General features: G+C 40.8%; 1 protein-coding gene across 1 annotated transcript in view; it reads right to left on the minus strand.

The window, feature by feature from the left end:
* The window catches only part of LOC141128475 (C4b-binding protein alpha chain-like), a gene marked incomplete in the record, with an annotated part of 860,616 nt that overhangs the window by 33,274 nt on the left and 805,273 nt on the right, over nucleotides 1-22,069 (minus strand). Inside the window, 2 exon segments of the mRNA XM_073615781.1 lie at nucleotides 6,268-6,352; nucleotides 19,017-19,058. Of these exon segments, the coding sequence (XP_073471882.1) occupies nucleotides 6,268-6,352; nucleotides 19,017-19,058 (127 nt within the window).

The raw sequence follows: 22,069 nt of genomic DNA on the forward strand, positions 1-22,069 counted from the left end.
CTCATTGGTGGTTCTTTCCGGAGGCCAACAATGCAGCCACCGCACTTGAGGCGGCCATTCTCACCTCATACGAATCTCTTCAAAACCTAATACATCGCATGTCACTTAGAGGGAGGGAGGGCGTAAATATCTTATCTATGACCCTGCGGATATTTAAAATTTCCAAACTACTTCCAACCGACTCTCCAGCTGTTTATTCTCCCAATGCCCCACTCTGGGGAAACCCTTCCCTACCAGAATTTAATCAAAGGACTGACGGGGGGTATTGGTCCAAAAAAGGGGTGAAACCAATATCACACTTATTTACGGGTAACACATTTAGATCCTTTATAGAATTCCAAAGGGATTTTGGGCTTCCAAGGACGGCCTACTTCCAATACCTGCAGATAAGACACACAGCAGCGGCACAATTTGGGCTAAGAAATATAGAGATGAAATCCTCCAGGCTTGAACTCTTACTGACTGACCCCTCTCATGATAAGTTAATTTCATCTTATTATAGAACTCTGCTTCATTCCACCACTACCAGATTGGAGAGGATTGAGCACACATGGCGTGCAGATATACCTGAGCTGACGGAGGAGATATGGGGGGAGATTCCTCCCTTGCAGGTCCCCTCGGTCATCTCCTCCAGAGATAGGGTGATCCAGTCAAAGCTATTGTATAGAGGGTACTTCACACCCAAATTGTTATTTAAATTAAAAAAATTACCAGATCCTTTGTGCTTGAGATGCGGTGCAGCTGAGGGTACATTCTTCCATCTAATGTGGGAGTGTGCTCCGATAAGGCGATTCTGGTCAGAAGTTACGGCATTCCTTAGCTCTGTAGCCAATATACCGAACATTTGTAATCCTCTTAGGTGTCTATTAGGCTACATTGATGATGAAGGCTGGTCTAAAAACACGCAGTCCTTTCTAAGGATTGTACTGTTCTATGCCAAAAAAACAATAACTATGCACTGGAAATCCCACTCTACTCTGACTATAAAGTTCTTGCTAACCCTCATCAATCACGCTATACCATTGTATAAGCTAACATATGAAGCTAGAGGATGTCCCAAAAAATTTCTCATGGGTAAGCTCGGAGAGCACTATAACACCAGATTGACAAGCTATAAGTGTTGTATAGGAATAATATACTGTAGCAGTTGTGTACAGCCTCCCCTAACTGCAATAAAATATGATGTAAGACGATTCATACTGATGTATAATGCAAACCTATATACCTGTTTACCGGATTGTAATATGACTAAAACAATGTCTGATATGATTGTATGTCTGTGCAACCAATACTGGTTTTGCTTATAAAAATAATAAAAAGTTAACCTTTAAAAAAAAAAAAAATTTAATATAATCTTCAGTTAGATTAGCACTTTATGAATCATATGAGCAGCGCCACATCTGCTTTACTTTTTCCGGCTTTGAACTCTGCCAAAACAGACAATTGTACCCCACTTCCAAGCAATGTTTCATATTCCTATTTCTGGCCTCAAATATCTGTGTGCCAAGTATACCTTTTGTTTCATTCTCATAGGGGAGATAAGACTCGGGACGTTTGAGGACACCAGGAACCCCCCACCTCCGAAAGAAGGGGACCAGAGGACACCACAACCTCAGGATGTGGAGGAAGGAGAGGTGGAAGAAGTGGTTGAAATTGTCACCACAACAGGTCAGTCAGTGTCAGACACCACAGATTCAGGTAATAGAGGTATGCCTGCATATTTATAATACATGATGTGTATTTTTTCTTTTAGGTGATGTGCAGGTTGTGGAAGAACAATCTCCTCATTTCACCAGTGACAGTGCACAAAGACTAATCCAGGACATAATGTGGTGTAGTCAGGATTTAGACATCATCAAGCAAAAAACAAATGAGGTTGAACAAAAACTGAATAACATGATTGATGTATTAGGGAGAATCTAAATAACAACAAAATGCCACCATTTTTTTTCTTATGTTTAACAATTTTCAAACATTTTTCTCGCAGTTTAGAAGCCAAATTTTGAAGATGCACACAGTGTGTCAACATGTGCTATCTGCCATCAGGGGATTTCAATGTACGCGTTTTGTGGATGCAATCCCTTCCTCGCAACTCTAGTAGGTGTGAGGAAATGGTTGCACCCCCAAAACACGTCCATTGATCCCCCATGATGGGAGCTAGCTTATGTTGACATTAGGCATGGGATCAGGAGGGAAATCCCCAGTTTAACTCCCAATTTGTGTGCATCTTCAAAATTTGGCTTTTACAGGGGTGACATCACCCCATCTGATGAAGGCAAGACATATTTTTGACACTATAATGTCTGATATTGTCTTCAGTTTTTCATGTTGAACTTTGTAAGTTCCTGAGTTGTGTATGTTATGTTTTGAAACATGCCTGTTTATGTACTTTTAAAAAATGTTCAAGGTAAAAATTTATAAAACCAAGATGTCCGGCCATTCTTCTCCACGTCCACATATAAAAATTCATGTCATCGACACCACCGCCATCAACACAATACTATTAAACCCCTTATAATTAAAATAGTATGACCCTGAGTGGGGTGGTGGGACCATGTGGACACGTTTCCCATCGATTGCCCCTCCGCAGTTAGGAAAGTCCCAACGTTCAGCAAAATGGGAGGCCACAGTCTGCCATTCCTATGGCGTTGAAGGAAACTGTGGAGTCAAAAAAGAAAAAAAAATTAGTACTTTTGCACATAACATTGCAAGCAGATTAGACACAAACATTCTTGGCCAACATCAGTATAACATTTATATTAAGGAGTATTTAAAGACAAAAATATAAGGTCCACTTATCAGATTCCTAACCCCCTCTGATGGCCCATTGGAAAAATTTTAGGGGGGGATTATAAATGTTTGGGACCCCAAAAAAAGCCTCTGGCACTCTGCCTGAATTTAAGGACAACAATAACATTTGGACAAATTTTAGGGGGTGTTTAGGGTAAACCACTACAATGGAGCTGACCAAATCCATTGTTAAGTGACTAGGCTAGGTGTGCATGGGCCCAGGATAACATGCTGGGGAGGTTAGTGAAGGCATGCATGAGGATAAAGAGGACATTCACAGCATATTACAATCATGGTAATTAGGGAATGATGAAAGAAATACAAAACATTAGCATACATTAAATACATATAATGTGATGTTAAAGGAGAAAACTTACCCTAATATAGTCCTTCTGCAGGACCTAAATGATGGCAGAACCAGTCTCTGGAATAATGATCCCCAGAGCCTGGGGGAGATGCCTGTGGAGAACTTGAGGTCCTGCAGACTTCTCCCTGACGCCACGTACCGCAACGTGGCGACTAGCCTCTGCTTGGGAGTGATGGCTTGCTGCATGCAGGTGTCCTGCTTCATAATATGAGGCGACAGCAGAGCCAACAGACGGTGAAAAACGGGGTCCGTCACCCGGAGAAAATTCCTGAAATCATCATGGTTATTCTCCTGGATCTCCTGCAGCAAAGGCATATGAGAGAATTGATCACGCTGGAGTAACCAATTCTTGGTCCATGAACTCCTCCCCGCCCTGTTCATGGACTGGACTTGGGTCAAAGTAAGAACCCCAACACCAAGCCCCCGCACAGCACGAACTCTACAACGAGGACATACCCGCAACATGGCTTCAAAACGGTCGGCTGGTCATGACGAACTAACAGAATGCACTGAAAAACATCAAGGCCTGTTAAGAGCGAGCTGAAAATCAGAAACGAGCAGACAAGAATGCACTGAAAAACAGATACAAACCCACAAGCAAAAACTGAAGAGCAGTAACGATTGAAAAAGCACGAGTCTGAAAAGCGCGAATCGTTTGTCACGAAACTTCTACTAACACGAGATTAGCAGAAGGAGCCCAAAGGGTGGTGCACTGGGTATTGAACTTCCGTTTTATAGTCCCGTCATACGTATTGTACGTCACCGCGTTCTTGACGGTCGGAATTTGGTGTGACCGTGTCTATGCAAGACAAGCTTGAGCGGAATCCCGTCGGAAAAACCATCCAAGGCTTTTCCGACGAAAATTCCGATCGTGTGTATGCGGCATTACACAAAATAAAGTTTTATAAAGCACATGGACCAAATGCTAATTAATGTGTGTGAATGCGCTACTCCTATCTCTACACCACTCACAGCAATTGCATACCCTTCCTATTGTTGTGTGAAAAAAATTTTATTTTATATCCTAAAACAATCTCCCATAAATTATATCATATACATGTGTACAAATCACCAAAGTGGACCAAAAACATGAACCAAAACATAAATCGGCTGACATATGCAATGTATATCACAAAGTCCCCCCCAAAAAAAAATTGCTTCAAAATCTTCTATCAATTGCTGTGATTAACGTGCTCCTGTGTTCCTTCAATTTTCATATGTGGCTAAATGACACACCACCACCTTTTAGATTGGCCACTCACCAGATCCTTCTTAAATGATGCGCCTTTGGTTCATTCATGGGATAACCACTCCACCTTAGTAACACATCTCACCGGCTATGCTTGAACTTTAGTGTTCCTCATATGGAAGTATATGGACAAACGGTCCACTTTGGTGATTTGTACACATGTATATGATATCATTTATGGGAGATTGTTTTAGGATATAAGATAAGTTTTTTTCACACAACAATAGGAAGGGTATGCAACTGCTGTGAGTGGTGTAGAGATAGGAGTAGCGCATTCACACACACTAATTAGCACTTTCAGCCCATTCTAATGAATGGTTTTCTTTGAATGCAGCAACTCTTAAATAGATCTTTAGGGATATTTGAGGGATAAGTGGTTTTGCGCCGGTGACACACACATATTAATTTACATGGACCAAATGGCTTACACTCAAGGGTCCTCAAGGAGCTGAGCTCTGTTCCATCTATGCGATAAAAGCCATGTAACTCTAAACCGATTAGTTTAACTTCTATATTCAGGAAGATTTTGGAGAGTTTAGGAAAAGAACACATAGAAGAGATTGCGCTAGAAAATAATATTTTAAACAATAGTTAGCACAGATTCACAAAAGACAAAAGTTCTCAAACAAATCTGATTTCTTTTTATGAGGAGATAAGCAAAAAATTAAACAAAGGAATGGCTGAGTATATAGTATACTTGGATTTTGCCAGAGAGTTTGACACACACACACGGCTAATGTTTAAATTAAAGCCTACCTGCTTAGAAAATTCAGTTAGTAAATGGATAGAAAACTGGCTAAAAGACTGTATTTAGAGAGTAGTGATTAGTGATGCATACTCTGAATAAGTCTAAGATTGTTAGTGGTGTACCCCAAAGTTCAGCGTTGGGATCCTTACTTTTTAACATATTTATAAATGATATCAGGTTTGGGGTTAAAAATACCATTTCAGTGTTTGCAGATGACATGCAGTGGAATTATGTCCTTACAAGCTGACCTTAATGCATTGTTTAATTGGGCAAGTATGTGGCAAATGAGGTTTAATGTTGATAAATGTAATGTTATGCACTTGGGAAACATGCATGCATCTGGCATACTAGGAGGAGAACAACTAGGGGAGTCAATGGTGGGTAAGTATCTGGGTGTTCTCGTAGATAATAGATGTAATAATAGTATATAATGTCAAGCTGTAGTTTCTAAGGCTAGCAAAATACTTTCTTATATCAAGTATAGACTCCAGAGGCCAGTTAACATGGTGTTGAGTTATTCACTTTTATGCCATTACAGGACAAGGGGCATGTCTGGAGGAAGAGAGATTTAACCTCTAAATATGGAAAAGCTTCTTCAAAGTAACAGCTGTGAACATATGGAATCGGTTCCGGCAAACTCAGTAGATTGTTTTAAAAAAAGCTGGATGCATTCCTAAATGCACAAAATAACTGGATATTACTATTAAGAGGTAACAACAACAGGGGTAGTTGATTCAAGGAATATCCAATTGCCTTATGGGGGATAAGTTTGTGTATATGATGTGTGTGCGTACATTTTTTTGCTTTTTTTTATTGGTTTAACTAGATGAACAGTCTTGTTTCAACCTAACTATGTAAATTGTGCATGTTTGTGTATAGGTTGGGATGCTATTTAAAGTGATTGACAACACACATGCAAATCACATAGTATGCTGCATAAAGCATGTGGTACTGCATGCATAATTGCAGGGCACTGTGTGTGAATTGACCCTAAGTCACTTAAGAGGTGGGCACAATGTACTTTAAATAACATCAACATGGCAAGAAATGTAGAGTGGGATCTCCTCTACAGACAAGGCAGATACAAGTAAAGGAACATAAAAATGGCCTTACCCTGTTTTTCGTTTTTTGCTTAAATTGCATAAACAGTAGCAAGCACCAGATAAAGCTGCAGCTGCAACTATTACAGACAATATGCCTTGAGAGAATTGAAAATGAAAGGTTACATTTTAAATAGCAGTAACATGTCAATGATATAAAAACAATAGAGTAATACGGTGCACTCTGGATATAACAATGCATAAAAACTGGTATGGGCTCCCTGGACAGGTAAGTGTCCTTATTAAAAGTCAGCAGCTGCAGTCTGCAGTGTTTTGTAGCTGCTGACTTTAAAAAGAAAAAATTTGTGGCTGGAACTCCGCCTTAACAGGAACTGTCTCCACAATATTCAAATTATGCAAAAAAATCTGTACAGTTCTGAAGTATAACAATAAAAAAGAACAAGAACATAATATGTAGTTATCCAAATTTAAGTATCGCAAGAAATTAGGTCCAGCAGGTACCGGACGAATTCCGAACATTGTCTGGGCTTCCCCATTTCACAGAAGTTGATTGTCTTATCAACTTCTGTCGAAGGGCAATTCTGGAAATTATGGAAATTTTTCTGTAGATCAGTGGCTGTAGCCAATCAGATGCCTTTGTGAGAATACAAAAAAAAGCTAAAAGTGTATGGCCAGCTTAAGAGCTTTGAAAATAACATGGAATGCTAAGATTTAGGAATGCTTTTGTTACATTTCTTTAGGTTTCTAAATAAAAATTGTATTGGATCTTATTATGGGAGGGTTCCCCCAAAAGGGGTTTTTAGACAGCGAGGTAGATGAATACAATAATTCAAAAAGAATTTGTGGTACTTATTGTAAAAGTTTTTATTCACATACAAAAGTCTTCATAAAGGTTAAAATATGAGCTCTGAAAGGGGTATACCCACAAGATGCAAATATTGTGATTACAAAAAATGTACATGGCATTAAACAGCAAACATGTCTAAAATATGACAAAACTGACGCGCTTTGTTGGTTTTCTTCAGAGGATAAGTTTGCTGCAAAGAGACTATATTTAGTATATCAAATTTGGAAAAATGCATGACAGATTGTATAATTGCAACAATGACCATCTCACATAATTACCTAAGTACATACGGTGGGGATCTCCAACCCAAACCCATGTATATTATCAGTTGATCCCGCACGCTAAGGGCCAAGGATACCTCGAGGCGGAACGGCACCCACTGAGTGCGGCTTACAAGGAGTCACGCGTAAAAAAAACCAAGGCCCATCAGGCCGGGTGGAAAACTCCACTCGAGAAGTTGGTTAGATATTGTACAGGTCATTATTAATACTGTAATTTTGATATAAGGCCTAAAGGGAGTATCAAAGCTTAATAAAGGGAAGTGATTGAAGACATAAGAGCCAAAGAAGAGGGATGATAGGTGATCGAGGAATAGGATGGGAAATGAGAGACATAAAAATGTGATGAAAGAAGTTGTGAAGTATTGTGAAAGAGATAAAAGAAGTGTGAATTGAGATGGAGTGACGATCAGAAAGATATAAGCGAACAGTTGGCAAGAGGAGAAAAATTATATAAAAAGAATGTGTGAGATGCAAATGAAGAAAAGAAAACGAAAAAGAAGAAGTAAAAGCAATCAAAAGGAGAAAAGAAGTGAAAGTGAAAAATGTGATAAAGAACTGAAAAATAAATGAATGAATGAAACAAGACGAAAAGACTAAAAATGATGAAAGGTGAGTGAACTATCAGAGAGAAAAGGATGAAAAAAAGTGAGGCACAAACCCAGAAGAGTGAGTGAAAAAGATGAAAAAACAAAATGAGATGATATAAAAAGAATTTGGAAAAAGTGGTGACGTGCTGTGAATGAATATGATTGAGTTAAACATGATGAAAAGAAAAGTTAAATGAGAGGGGGAAGAAGTGAGGATTGAAAAAAGCTGAAATCTATAGCAAAAAGGAAAATAAGCGAAGGTGGATTGTGAAAAAATGAATGAACGTGTGCAATATAATTAAAAGTAATTATTGAACAACATAGGTGATATAATAGTACCTGGTGTGAAAAAGATGATGCATATGTAGCAAAGATAACGATATTGTCCTGAATGAGCAACTTAGAAGAAATTGATAGCTCACATGCCTATTAATGAAAATTGCCAGATAGAGTGTTATATTTAAAACATATCCAGGCAAATCAAGGCAGGTGAGCATAATGTGAGGAAGTAAAAGGTGTGTTACTTACTCCTGGAAGGGAGAAAGAGACATCCGACCATCCGAACCAGGATGTGGGGTGATCATCTAAAGATCAGCCCACATACTGAGGGTTATGTGGTACCTCCAATCAAGGACTCGTTTGAGAATCAGCCGCAGGTGTGAACCCCCTCCCACTTACCTGACTGGCCGAGACTGATGGCCGCCATGCAGCACATCACGGGTGGCTCCCTCGGCGTTCCAAAAGGCGGAAGTCCTGGACCGCTGTCGTCACTTTCGCCTTAAAGACGTGAAATCGTGACGCTGCGCGCACCAGCGCGGCCACCGCGCGCGACTCCCGGAAGTGATTGGCCAGCAAGATGTTCATTGGCTTAGGCGACCAGAGGAGGTCACACACCAAGACAGAAAGGGAGCACAGTTGTTAAAGCCCCCCCCCCCTTGCTGGGAAAGCACACAGAACGTAGAATACCGCCCACCAAGGGGGCCCGGCCAAAATCAGCACGCAGGGATCTGAAAAACAGACACAGGGACACAGACACAGGGAAGATGTCATACATAAAAGTAATGTGAGAAATGGGTAACATTGTGCACAAATTCAGGCATGCACAGAACCTATTGAGCATTATAACATAATTAATGACATCAGCTAATAAATTCATATCACTATAAAAATTTGTATTATATATTATTATACATTATAGAACAATTATGTTGTTAGAATGGAAACACAGAGATTTCACAGAGCTTGTCCAAAAGTGACATTAATCAATAAATAAAGTCACAGTTCACTAATAAGTGATGATTTACAAAGTGGCCTAATATTTGTTTAATGAGTTTTACCAGAGGCAAAACCTCTTAGAAAAGGAGCAAAAGAGACTCATTTAGACCTGGATATGAAGTGGCATGTAGTTGAAAAATCCATCTTTGTTCTAGTTGAAGTAGGATTTTATTCCAATCACCGCCTTGATCGGGAATATGTACCCGATCGAGAGCAGTGAAGGAAATTTTCGGCACTTTTATATTCGTGTTTAAGTACAGCATGTCTGTCGACTGGGAGATGGTGATTCCCAATCCGCATGCTGTACATGTGCTGTGACATACGTCGCCAAAACTCCTGTTTGGTCTTACCTATGTAACAGGCACCGCATTTGCAGACCAAGAGGTACACTACCCTACGGGTTTGACAGTTCACAAAATGGGGTGATTCACAGGTCTCCCCATTGGGAAGAGAGAACACGTTCTCTCTCCTCATTAGGGGACAGTGGGAACAGTGGCTACATGGAAATTAGTCAAAAGCTAAACAGTGTTGTTGCCATTTAGATTCATTTTTAAACTTGCTTTGAGCGAGTTTATCTTTAAGTGAGGTGGCTCTTTTGAAAGTGATCAAAGGATTGATAGATACAAAGGTGTTGACTTTGGGGTCATCAGAAAGTATGGTCCAATGTTTGCGGACTTTTTCTTTGATTTCATTGTGTTGTTTGGAAAAGCGCATGATTATCCTGGTAGGGTCAGAATCAGAGTCATCCCTCACCCTGTGTTTAAACAATAGCCCAACTCTAGATTGGGCAAAGGTTTTATTGTATGCGCTGCGCAGACAAGACCGGCTGTAGCTGCGTGCCAAAAAGGCGATTCTGAAGTTTTCCGGTTTCTTCATTAAAAAGGGCATCCTTTTGAGCAGTTCCTGCGCAGACGCAGGTACTGCCCATATGGGATGGATTTTTAACGAGGTATTGGGTGAAAGCTGCCTGCGTGTAGAACAGTGTTCCCCGCAGTACTCTTGCGGAACAATGTGCTACAAAGTTTTCCCTCAAGGTTCCGTTTGACCTGAACATCCAAAAAGGTAAGTGTATTGCAATCATAGGTAATGGTAAATTTCAAATTATAATCGTTATGATTAATGAGATTGAAGAATTACATCAATGTTTCCTCAGGACCCTCCCAGATGGCGTAGACGTCATCAATGTACCGGAACCACATGGATATGTGGCTCGTGTACTTGACGAGGTCCTTGCCCCCTAGGAGGGCCTGCTACCATTCCCCCAGGTACAGGTTGACGTACGATGGGGCACAACAAGCCCCCTTCGCAACGCCCTGCACCTGGAGGTAAGTGGGAGTCGTTGAAAGAAAAGAAGTTATGGTTGAGAATGAACTTGAGTCCATTAATAATGAACTCGTTCAAAGCTCGATCGTAGCGGGAGCCTTGCTGTAGAATTTTCTGTATAACCGTGATTCCCTTTGTATGTGGAATCGAGCTACACAAGGCCTCGACATCAATTGCAATTAATATAGATTCCTCAGACAGGGTAAGTTCATCAATAGACTGTAGAAAATGAATCGTGTCCTTTAGAAAGGATGGCAAAGCTATGACGAATGGTTGCAAAAATGAGTCAATGACCCTACTAAGATTTTCAGAAATACCCCCATTGCCAGAGTTCAGCTTTTTTCAACCCTCACTTCTTCCTCCTCTCATTTAACTTTTCTTTTCATCATGTTTCACTCAATCCTATTCATTCACAGCATGTCACCACTTTTTCCAAAATTCTTTTTATATCATCTCACTTTGTTTTTTCTCCATATTTTTCACTCACTCTTCTGGGTTTGTGCCTCACTTTTTTCATCATTTTCTCTCTGATAGTTCACTCACCTTTCATCATTTTTAGTCTTCGTCTTGTTTCATTCATTCATTTTTCAGTTCTTTATCACATTTTTCACTTTCGCTTCTTTTCTCCTTTTGATTGTTTTCACTTCTTTTTTTTTTTCTTTTCTTCATCTGCATCTCACACATTCTTTTTATATAATTTTTCTCCTCTTGCCAACTGTTCGCTTATATCTTTCTGATCGTCACTCCCTCTCAATTCACACTTCTTTCATCTCTTTCACAACTTCTTTCATCCCAATTTTATGTATTCTCATTTCCCATCCTGTTCCTCGATCACCTCTATCATCCCTCTTCTTTGGCTCTTATGTCTTCAATCACTTCCCTTTATTAAGCTTTGATACTCCCTTTAGGCCTTATATCAGAATTACAGTATTAATAACGACCTGTACAATATCTAACCAACTCCTCGAGTGGAGTTTTCCGCCCATTCACACCAATTAATATCTTACTATTACAAAATTTAATGTCAATATTATACATATTTCTTGGACTCATGGTTTGGAATTCTGCCGCAGGTTTTGACCCCACCTGGCCTGATGGTCCTTGGGGGTTTTTACGTGTGACTCCTTGTAAGCGGGACTAAGTGGGTGCCGTTCCGCCTCGGGGTATCCTTGGCCCTTAGCACGCGGGATCAACTGATAATACACATGGGATTTTGGGTTGGGAGATCCCCACCGCATGCACTTAGGTAATTATTGCCTCGTTTCCACTGAGCGGATCGGTTCGGGTCCGTACAGTTTGGAAGGCCTAGAATGGTCTGGCCTATTCAGGTGAGCGTTTCCACTGCAAGTCGGACCACCAGGGGCCATACGTGGGTTTAGAAAAAATGCCTAGCATGGCGTCACACGTCCGCCAATCAGTGTAATGTATCGTAGCTCTGCCCTAACCAAACCGTACCATTTTCTATGGCCCCACATCTGAAGCAGGACCCAGAATGGTGCGGTTTGGTTCGGTTGTATGGGCCGCTTTCATAATGGAAACACTCAAAATAGTGTACCGTACCGCTTTAAAGCTTAAGGGCCTAAAAACAACTAAGTGGGACTTTAAATGAGGACGCAGGGCAATGTACCGTACCGAACCAAACCGAACCGATCCGCTCAGTGGAAACGAGGCATAAGTGAGATGGTCATTGTTGCAATTATACAATCGGTCATGCATTTTTCCAAATTTGATATACTAAATATAGTCTCTTTGCAGCAAACTTATCCTCTGAAGAAGACCCCAACAAAACGGGTCGAATTGCGTCAGTTATGACATATTTAAGACATAATACAAGGATAGGTTTGCTCGGGCCTGCAGCACACCGCTCAGCGCCAACTGGATAAGTTAATGTTAAACAGAGATAGAACTACAAACTGGAAAAGATAACGGGTAAAAGACATTCAGTATCCAAACTGAGTGCTTAGAAAGACAGCAGCCGTTTTATAAAATCCAAAGACTATAAAATGAAGATGTCAATAATAGCATACATAAACTATAGAAGTAAACATACACTATAAAACAGCGCTAATGTTGAGCAAAAATATAAAAGAAATCATGCGGCCAACTACGCATAAAAAACATCAAACAGAGAGGTAGAGAGTCCGTGAAGTGGTCAGAGGAATGTCCATAAGTGACAATACAGCCATATCCCAGTGTGCGCCTTCCACCGGTCAGTAGAATTTCACCCTGTGTTGACACTCTCCCCCTAGGGGGTCAGACTCACCAGATCTGCAAATCATATAAGCCTCCAAGAGCAGAAAGATCTCCTCAACACCTCTCTCTCAATACCACTCCGGGGGGTTTCAGGGGGGGGACACAACTCCACACAGATGAGTAGAAAGAAAAAAAGTGTGCACATAGTGTAATTCTGTTTATTGAAGTAAAAACCCACAATCTTCAAAAAAAAACCCCTCAATCTATCTACGTACATGTAAAACAGTCAATCAAGCAAAATAGAAAAGGCTGCGTGTCACCATTCAAAAGCTCAGCCGGCTCGGTGCCCAGGGGAACGAATCACTTCCTGGTTGTAGATCGGGCTGTGGTGGAACGCAAACCTCACTTCCGGCGTTGTGTAGGCCACGCCCTGACGCGTTTCGTCATATCCTGACTTCGACTATTTAAAGCCATGTACATTTCAGAGCTTATATTTTAACTTTCATGAAAACTTTTGTATGTGAATAAAAACTTTTATAATAAGTACCACAGATTCTTTTTGAATTATTGTATTAATTTACCTCTCTGCTTAAACTCCTTTTGGGGGAACCTTCCCATAATATATTATTTGGGGTCGTGTGCAGCAATTTTATCTCTCCCCATATGTGTGTTTCCCATGTTCTTGTATTGGATCTTAACTACAAATGTGACTAAAAGGGGCAAAAAGTACAAAAAGGATAAAACCACTCCACCTTACCATTAATCTCTGTATATGTTACTGATAACCATAATTATGTCATATATTGTTGAGGATAAAGTTTGACTCTGGTTATGAGATTTACACAAATGCTCCATAACTGAGTATTGATACATTTCCACTTCCTTCTCCATAGCAAGCACAACTGAAACTGGGAGAAGTTAAAAGCATCTATAATCTGAATTAAAATTAGAAATGGTTTTCCAAAGTATTAAATGCCTTTTTAAAACAACGGGTTTCCTACTTCCAAGAAGGGTATTTATTACTTTAAAGCCTAACTCCATATTTAATATCACTTTAAACAGTTACCGTAGTTATTTGGCCAAACAAACTATTTACTGCACTAACAGGTGCGCTTACTCGGTGCACTGTATTATCTGTATGTAGCCCCAGCAACATATAGTATACAGTGCTGTGTTTTGGCAGTGGGATGGGGACTTCCTGTTCCACCCCCAGAACACAAAAGAGTCGGGCTGAGCACTGCTCAGCCATTCATGGAAAGCTTTGTATTCTATGAATAAATACCTTGGTTTACACAGTAAACCTGTTTACACAGTTGGCTTTTTGCTGCAAGTGATTTGAGTGGCTGTAAGGCTGCCTAATCACTTCCACAGACCAGAGAATGTACTGTTCCCCCACCTAAACTGGGCTTCGCTATCCCCCTGCTGGTCTGGCATGGTCATGGCAGGTGCCTGCAGGTAGAATGGAGGGAGATCAGCAAATATCCATGAATGAAGCTGGAAGTGACGGGCATATTGTTACTTCCAGATTCAGTGCTATCATTCCCTGCCTGCTGTTGCTGGGAAAGATGTTGTTCAAGCATGATCTGTCATTGATCAGCTTCAAAGGGGTGTAAAAAGTAAAAAAGGTTTAAGTTAAAAAAAAAAAAATTAATAAAAATGTAAAAAAAACACTGTACCACATGCACATTAAAGTAGAAACGTGTCCCTACATGTAAAACAACAATTGCAGTACACATTAGGTATCACTGCACACGCCAGAGAGTGATAACACTAGGGCCATCATCGATGGTTAACTCTAAACTAATGACCTTTAAAGGCTTTGAAAGCATCGCCTATGGACAAAATTTGGTAGAGTTAGCTGCTGTTTCAAAAGCACGCTCAATCTTAAGATTACATGTTTGGTAACATACTTTAATTTATTCAAAGTAACTTCATCCTTTATATGTTCCCAAAAAACAGCAACTACCACCTTTTTATTCTCCATGGTTTCTGCTTTCAGAAAATAAATAATAATTTGGGGTTTTAACAAATCTTGAGGTCTAAAATGTGCAATTTTACATATGTGCAAAAATGGCTCTGGCAGCAAAAGGGTTAAAAAAGGGACTTTATTGAATCATGCTACCTCCTCACTAAACATCCTGGTATTCTATAGCATCTCCTACTTCTCTGAAAGGGAGCCATTGGGATAAGATTGCTTGTAGCAATAGGAAGCATGATCTCCTTTGCCAGAAAGGGGTAAAACAAATCTTTTTACTCGTTTGTTGTTTGTTTTCTCAAGACAGATGTCTTCCTACCTCTGAGACACTGCTTCCACACTACCTGCATAAAAACCTATTCAGTAAAAGAAAAACTGCCCATCAAAAAACAATCATCTTTTTTTTTTTTAAGAAGAATCTTTACTTTTATTCCTGGTTCTAAATTGACTCACTATACTCTTATGCCCCGTACACACGGTCGGATTTTCCGACGGAAAATGTGTGATAGGACCTTGTTGTCAGAAATTCCGACCGTGTGTAGGCGCCATCACACATTTTCCATGGGATTTTCCGACACACAAAGTTTGAGAGCAGGCTATAAAATTTTCCGACAACAAAATCCGTTGTCGGAATTTCCGAACGTGTGTACACAAATCCGACGCACAAAGTGCCACGCATGCTCAGAATAAATAAAGAGATGAAAGCTATTGGCTACTGCCCCCCTTATAGTCCCGGCGTACGTGTTTTACGTCACCGCGTTCAGAATGATTTTCCGACAACTTTGTGTGACCGTGTGTATGCAAGACAAGTTTGAGCCAACATCCGTCTGAAAAAATCCTAGGATTTTGTTGTCGGAATGTCCGATCAATGTCCGACCGTGTGTACGGGGCATAACAGTGTATATACTTTTAAGGGATGATTATCCAGTCGCAGTGGATGAATGTAGTGGCGGTAACAGGAGTGAGAGCACACGGAGCCTACAGGTATGGCAGATACTAGGGGTGTTGAAAATGATCGCCGCATCGATGCATCACAATTCCGCCCTTCCCGATTCGGCATCCAGCCGTAATTGATTATGCATGATGTCATTCCAGTGTCTGCTGGAGATGACAAGCCACCGATCGGCTGGCTGAGCCTGGCGCCGTTCCCCGTCAATGGGAGATGTAGCCTCAGCTACTGCCCCCACCCACGCTCTCTCCCTCCTCAGACACTGGACAACGTCCTCTCTCATCTCCCCGATGTGCAGGGCGCAGAGCTCCACGGAGCTGTGAGACAGATCACTGTAGCTGTCATCACATCTGTGGGAGCGGCGGAACAATCGGGATTGCCGAAGTCCCTGAAGATCCTGCACTGTCCAGGGCATTGCAGTGTTTCCAGCCCCCCATTATCCCTGTGACAGTTTGAGGTTACAGACTGATTTCTTCCGTCCGTAGGAGAATCAGTGTGTACATTTAGGGGCCGGTGGCTGCAGCTGAGCGGAGTGTCTCTGACACTCGTCTCACACACAGCCCAGCGAAGCTCACTCCCCCCTCCCAGCAACGGACGGAGATTAGGATGCATACAGCTGCCCCCCCTCCTCCTCCTCTCTCCCCCTGTGTCTGCCCAGCCCGCCCACTCTCTTATCCCGACACAGCTGTGAAGGAGAGAGGGAGAGAAAGAGAGAGAGAGAGAGGAGAGAGAGGAGGGGGGGGTGTGTGCGTGGGAGATATGAAGAACAGTCAGCAGCTCCACATTCCAAGCTGTGTGAACTTCCAGCCTCGTCCCTGAATGAGTGAGTGAATTGTTCATTACACATTCATCACTGAACTGTCCCTTTCTCTCCCCAATCTGTCTCCCTTCCCCACTCTGTTCTTCCAAGATCCAGTTAGCACTAAGCCACTTATGCAGCCCATATATTGATCGTTTTTTTTTTTCGTTTGGTCATTACACTAAAAAAAAAAAAAAAAAAAAAGATCCAATTCCCCCATCTACACATTCCAGGTGGATGGGAGAATCCTCCGACAGTGGACCAGCGGGCGAACAACCAGGGTTGCTGTCCTGGCACCGCTATTAACAGCGCTGGTCTCTGTCTCCATGGCAGCAGCAGCAGCGCATTAGAACCCAATGCTGGCTACTTGGTGCATGTCTGCAGTCTCTGACCATCTCCTGTATAATGTCTGCAGTCTCTGACCATCTCCTGTATAATGTCTGCAGTCTCTGACCATCTCCTGTATAATGTCCCCAGTCTCTGACCATCTCCTGTATCATGTCCGCAGTCTCTGACCATCTCCTGTACCATGTCTGCAGTCTCTGACCATCTCCTGTATCATGTCCGCAGTCTCTGACCATCTCCTGTACCATGTCTGCAGTCTCTGACCATCTCCTGTATCATGTCTGCAGTCTCTGACCATCTCCTGTATCATGTCTGCAGTCTCTGACCATCTCCGGTATCATGTTCGCAGTCTCTGACCATCTCCTGTACTATGTCTGCAGTCTCTGACCATCTCTTATATCATGTCTGCAGTCACTGACCATCTCCTGTATAATGTCCCCAGTCTCTGACCATCTCTTGTATCATGTCTGCAGTCTCTGGCCATCTCCTGTATCATGTCTGCAGTATGGAGAACGATGGATGAAGGGCACCTGATCAATTTCTCACATCAAAAAGTGTAAAATTTATTCATATGAAAATAAAAGCGAATAAATAATACCAATACTACATATCATGCAAACAGGTTACAAAATATGTAAAGCATGGAAATTAAAATTAGGTTAAAAGAAACATAAGCTCATGTTGAGGTGAGTGTTTAGAGTCGGCTGACGCGTTTCGAGGTTAGGGGACAGAAGAGAGAGGTCTGACATAAGAGAAGGTCATTCCTCTGCTCTCCTCCTGCCTGGACTCATAGAGCAAATTTATGTAGAGGTAACCAATCTGATATAGAGTTGCCATTGCTGAAGTGTTGCCTCTGCTCTTGGGGTTATTCTCGGGGTTGGAATCCAATAAGAGCAGCCTGAATATAGTATTGAGCTATATTGCTCTTAATCTCAGTTATTGCTCTTCAGTCGATTACTTGAATATATATATATATATATATTCACAGAAATATTGCAGTAAAGACAATTTCTGTGCTTTTTAATGACATGTGTGTTTGTCATTGGTCATTGCACTTACACTATTGCCAGGTGTGCCAAGAGGGACTGAGACTGTTCTTAGGGTTGAGAGGCAGAGTACGCAACCAAACATACTTAAGCGGCTCTTCCGGGGGTAGCGCTACATATAGAATGTTTGCTGTTGCTATAAGTAATAGAAGACATGACCTCAATGTCATGTATGTCATTGAGGAGGAAGTGGACTTTTTATAGAGCAAGATGTTGATCTGGGGGACAGACAGTAATCTCCACATCCTAAGTACTCAAGAAAATGACATGTTCAGTAGTAACAAGCCAGCTCTGGCTTGTAAACTAAAGACAGAAATAGATATGTGCTAACATCTATTGTACAGATCAGGTTATAGATCCTCACTTCTATTGCCAGTTTTCCAAATATTTAAGCTAACATTTCTTTGAGGAAATAAAATGGTTTGTGAAATATTGACTAATCTCTATTACATCCCAGGACAATGAGCTGGCAGAGTCTAGGGATGTTCCGTTGTTACCTTCATAAAAATAAACAGCATGCATGCTTGGCAATTAGAACATGCATGTCTATTAAACCACCTGGTAAAAAAAACGAAAAACAAAACTAAACTAAAACCTGAACCAATGTCTGCACATTTGCCACCCACCCTATGGCTAGCTTATGATTCAATTTGTGCTAGGCAGGAGACTTGCTATTTAACATGGAGCACGCTTCTTAGGCCCCTTTCACACAGGCTTTCCGATCATGTCCGCCTGTCAGTTTTTCAGGAAGACCTGATCGGAGCCTCCATTCACTCCTATGGGGCAGTAGATTGTCAGCTGTGACATGTCCGCTGACACCCGCTGCTATCTGATCTGATCCTGTCCATGAAACTCAGACAGATGAAGACCCTATTTTACATCCGTCTGGCGGATCGGATCGAATCTAACCGCCTGTCCGTTTTCATCCGATCTCTCCATAAAGGAGAACGAGACTGACAGGTTCATCTCTGCACAGTGAGCGGAGATGGACCTGTCATCCGCCTGCTTAGCGGGGATCAGAGCTCGATCCCCCGCTGAGCAAATCGGAGTCCGTTGGGCGGACCACCCGTATGAAAGTACCCTAATAGATCATGCATCAGAACACAAATGTCAGATTTATTTTTCCCTAATGTGCATTATGGTGCAAAAATACAGTTTCTATAGGTAAATACAACACTTACCTACAATTGTCCAAATACCAATGCCTTCTGATTTTGATGTATCTAAATAAAAATAAAATATTGCAAATTTGAGTGCTATGAGTTTTCATTTATAGAAAATTAGAGTAGTTAATGAAAAATAATATTCCAGGATTGTTTAGTTCTAGAAAATGTATTCTAAGGTATTCTAATTAACATGAAAATATAAAGATCAGGCAATCAGGCAAATAAGTTTAAAAGGACAGAAGAGAAGATTGTTTTTATTTTAAGAGAGGTAGTTTTACTATCAGTATTCAAAATGGTTAAGGAATTAAAACTGTTCGAGGTCATTAATGTGTAAATACCCAGATCAAATTTATCAGCTAAAATTTGTATCAGTTGATCTGACAAAGCACAATTTCAGGAAAATTAAATTTAGTCTAAGGTCAGAGGATTGGGGAGTAAATACTTGCCTTACTCCTGTCCCCTGTAGCTGCCTCTAATCTGCGACCTGCTCTGACTGTGCTCCAACCTCATCAGCTTACAACAAAAGGGTTAATAGGCCTATATTGTGTGTGATGATGCCAAGGCTCCACCCACCAACTGGAGCTTCGGGCGTGTAAAGTCAATAAAATGGCTTGCACAGTAACCCCTCAGCATAATGAGCATTGAAATGATTTTCAGTGTGATTGTGCAGTACAACTTGGATGCATTTTCGATTTGGTTTGGATATTCTATGTTGCCAAAATAGCACTGAATCCGCACCAAAGTGGTACAGGACCCTTTTACAAAATAGTGCCCTGCTGTGTTGCATTGATGTGAACAGGCACCATTAAAAACAATCTGATTTCTATTGTCATGCATCTGAAATTGCACTAGTGTGAACCAGGCTATGACCCTTGCAGTGCAGGGGGGGGGGCTTGGACCCACTGCCAGGGGCTCTGTCAAAAGGCTTTGGAGATCATACAGAATTCATTGAAACAAATGTAAATGGTGCGTTTATTCTATTCCCCATATATCATCAATTTCAGCAAACAAAAGAATGGGCTTTCAACATACAAATAATGAATCAATACATCCAATCAATACATTTTCCAAAAATGTGCACAAAGTACTAAGAAGGTAGATAAAAACCTCCAAAAAAACAAAAAAGACAGCATGCAAAAATTTTCATCCAAAATGGGCCATTTAATATTGGATATGCCCAAAGATGACTCTCCTACGGGTCATTTAAGGATCTTAAACTTTGAAAAAAAGGCCTGTCCACCACCTTCAGGTGAAACGGCCACTCACCTCAGAAAAGTACCATAGACCAAGCAGTTTGATTCGAATAATTTATTAGTTGAAATCTGTATCAATGACAGACTTCCTAAATAAGACACCTTTATACTAGAAAACATAAAACATATAACATGTTCAAAACATTGTTAAAAAGACAATCCGGATTGTCAGCCTACATGCTGGAAATTCTATGATAAAGATAATTATCTCAGATATCAAAAAACTATGGGAATTCCCATTACTAATAAAGTGCACACTGAGCAAAGGTAGCAATTGCCAAATTTGTATTGAAGACAAAAGGACCAAGCTAGACACTGATTATCAATCTTGATGGAGGTAACTTTCCGTGTATAGCAGAGTAATATCTCCTTATAATCATGTGTATTGTAATTGGTCATTGATTTAAAGCAGCAAGTATTTCCTCAATATAGATATAGATATCCTTTTGTCTTCAATACAAATTTGGCAATTGCTACCTTTGCCCAGTGTGCACTTTATTAGTAACGGGAATTCCCATAGTTTTTTTATATCTGAGATAATTATCATAGAATTTCCAGCATGTGGGCTGACAATCTGGATTGTCTTTTTTTTTTTTTTTTACGTATAATTCTTTATTCAAAGATTTTTCCAATTATAGCCAATCATGTAAAAAAAAAAAAAAAAAGACAAACAAAGAAATAAACCTATTACAAAACCAACTTCGCTAAGCATATAAATCTAATAAGCCAAAATTGACACATATTAAATTTATAAACTAAAGATAGGAGATTAATGCAGAATATAAATTAATATGCCACCCTAGTGCAAATTCACTTCAAATCAAATAGTAACCTCCAAAATATGTCATTATGCATCAATTACTGCAATTGTTAACCTAAATTACATATACCTTAACTTAACTACTTTAAAATGAGAAACCTTTCTTCTGACCCTATCAATGGGGGTCCAGAAACAAAATCTACTAAAAAAGGAGGGAAAGAAAAAAAAACAACTAACTCAAACTCAAAACCTTCACCGCTCCCCCCCCCCCCCCCCCCCCAGGGTTCCCCCATCAGGGCCCAGCTCATCCTTATAAATTCATCCTCCAGAAATACAATCAACATATTGAGGAGTACCCGAAAAGGTCGTCCATGGCCGCCAGGTATCCCTACACTCCTCCTCTCTACCATGGAGAGACACTGTCATAAATTCCATTGTCCTAATTTCATCTGTCCTGGAGAACCAATGTTTCAGAGAAGTATAAGTCTGGAATACATGCCTGGGCAGCATTCAGCATTTGCGCTAACAGCGTCTTTCTATAGTGATGAAGGGGTTGTTCATTTAAATGCAAGAGATAGCCCAAAGGGTCCGAACCAAGGTCAACAAATGTCAATTTCTTAATAATCTTCCCCACATCCTTCCAGAATGCTGTAATCAAAGGGCACAGCCAAAAAATGTGTAGTAATGTCCCTGTCTCTTTATTACATTGCCAGCATAACTTAGAAATTTGCGGGTAGAATTTGTTCATTAGGGAAGGAACCCTATACCACCTAACCAATAACTTATAACCCTGTTCTTGAAAGCGGCTTGCTATGGAGGATTTATGAGCCAATAGAATAATCCTGTTAATCTGAGATCTTGTGAAAAAAATCTGAAGGTCCTCTTCCCAGCGGCGTATATACGCAGGAATTTGGCCTTCTGGAGGCTGAATAATCTGTTTATACAAAAGTGACAACATGTGTGATACATGTTCCCCCTCCGCACATAAACGCTCAAACGGTGTCCGTGGCCTTACATATAATTCCGCATCTGCTATAGACCTTAAAAAGTGTGAC

This window comes from Aquarana catesbeiana, linkage group LG02 (assembly GCF_042186555.1).
Source record: "Aquarana catesbeiana isolate 2022-GZ linkage group LG02, ASM4218655v1, whole genome shotgun sequence".
NCBI classification, from domain to species: Eukaryota; Metazoa; Chordata; class Amphibia; order Anura; family Ranidae; genus Aquarana; species Aquarana catesbeiana.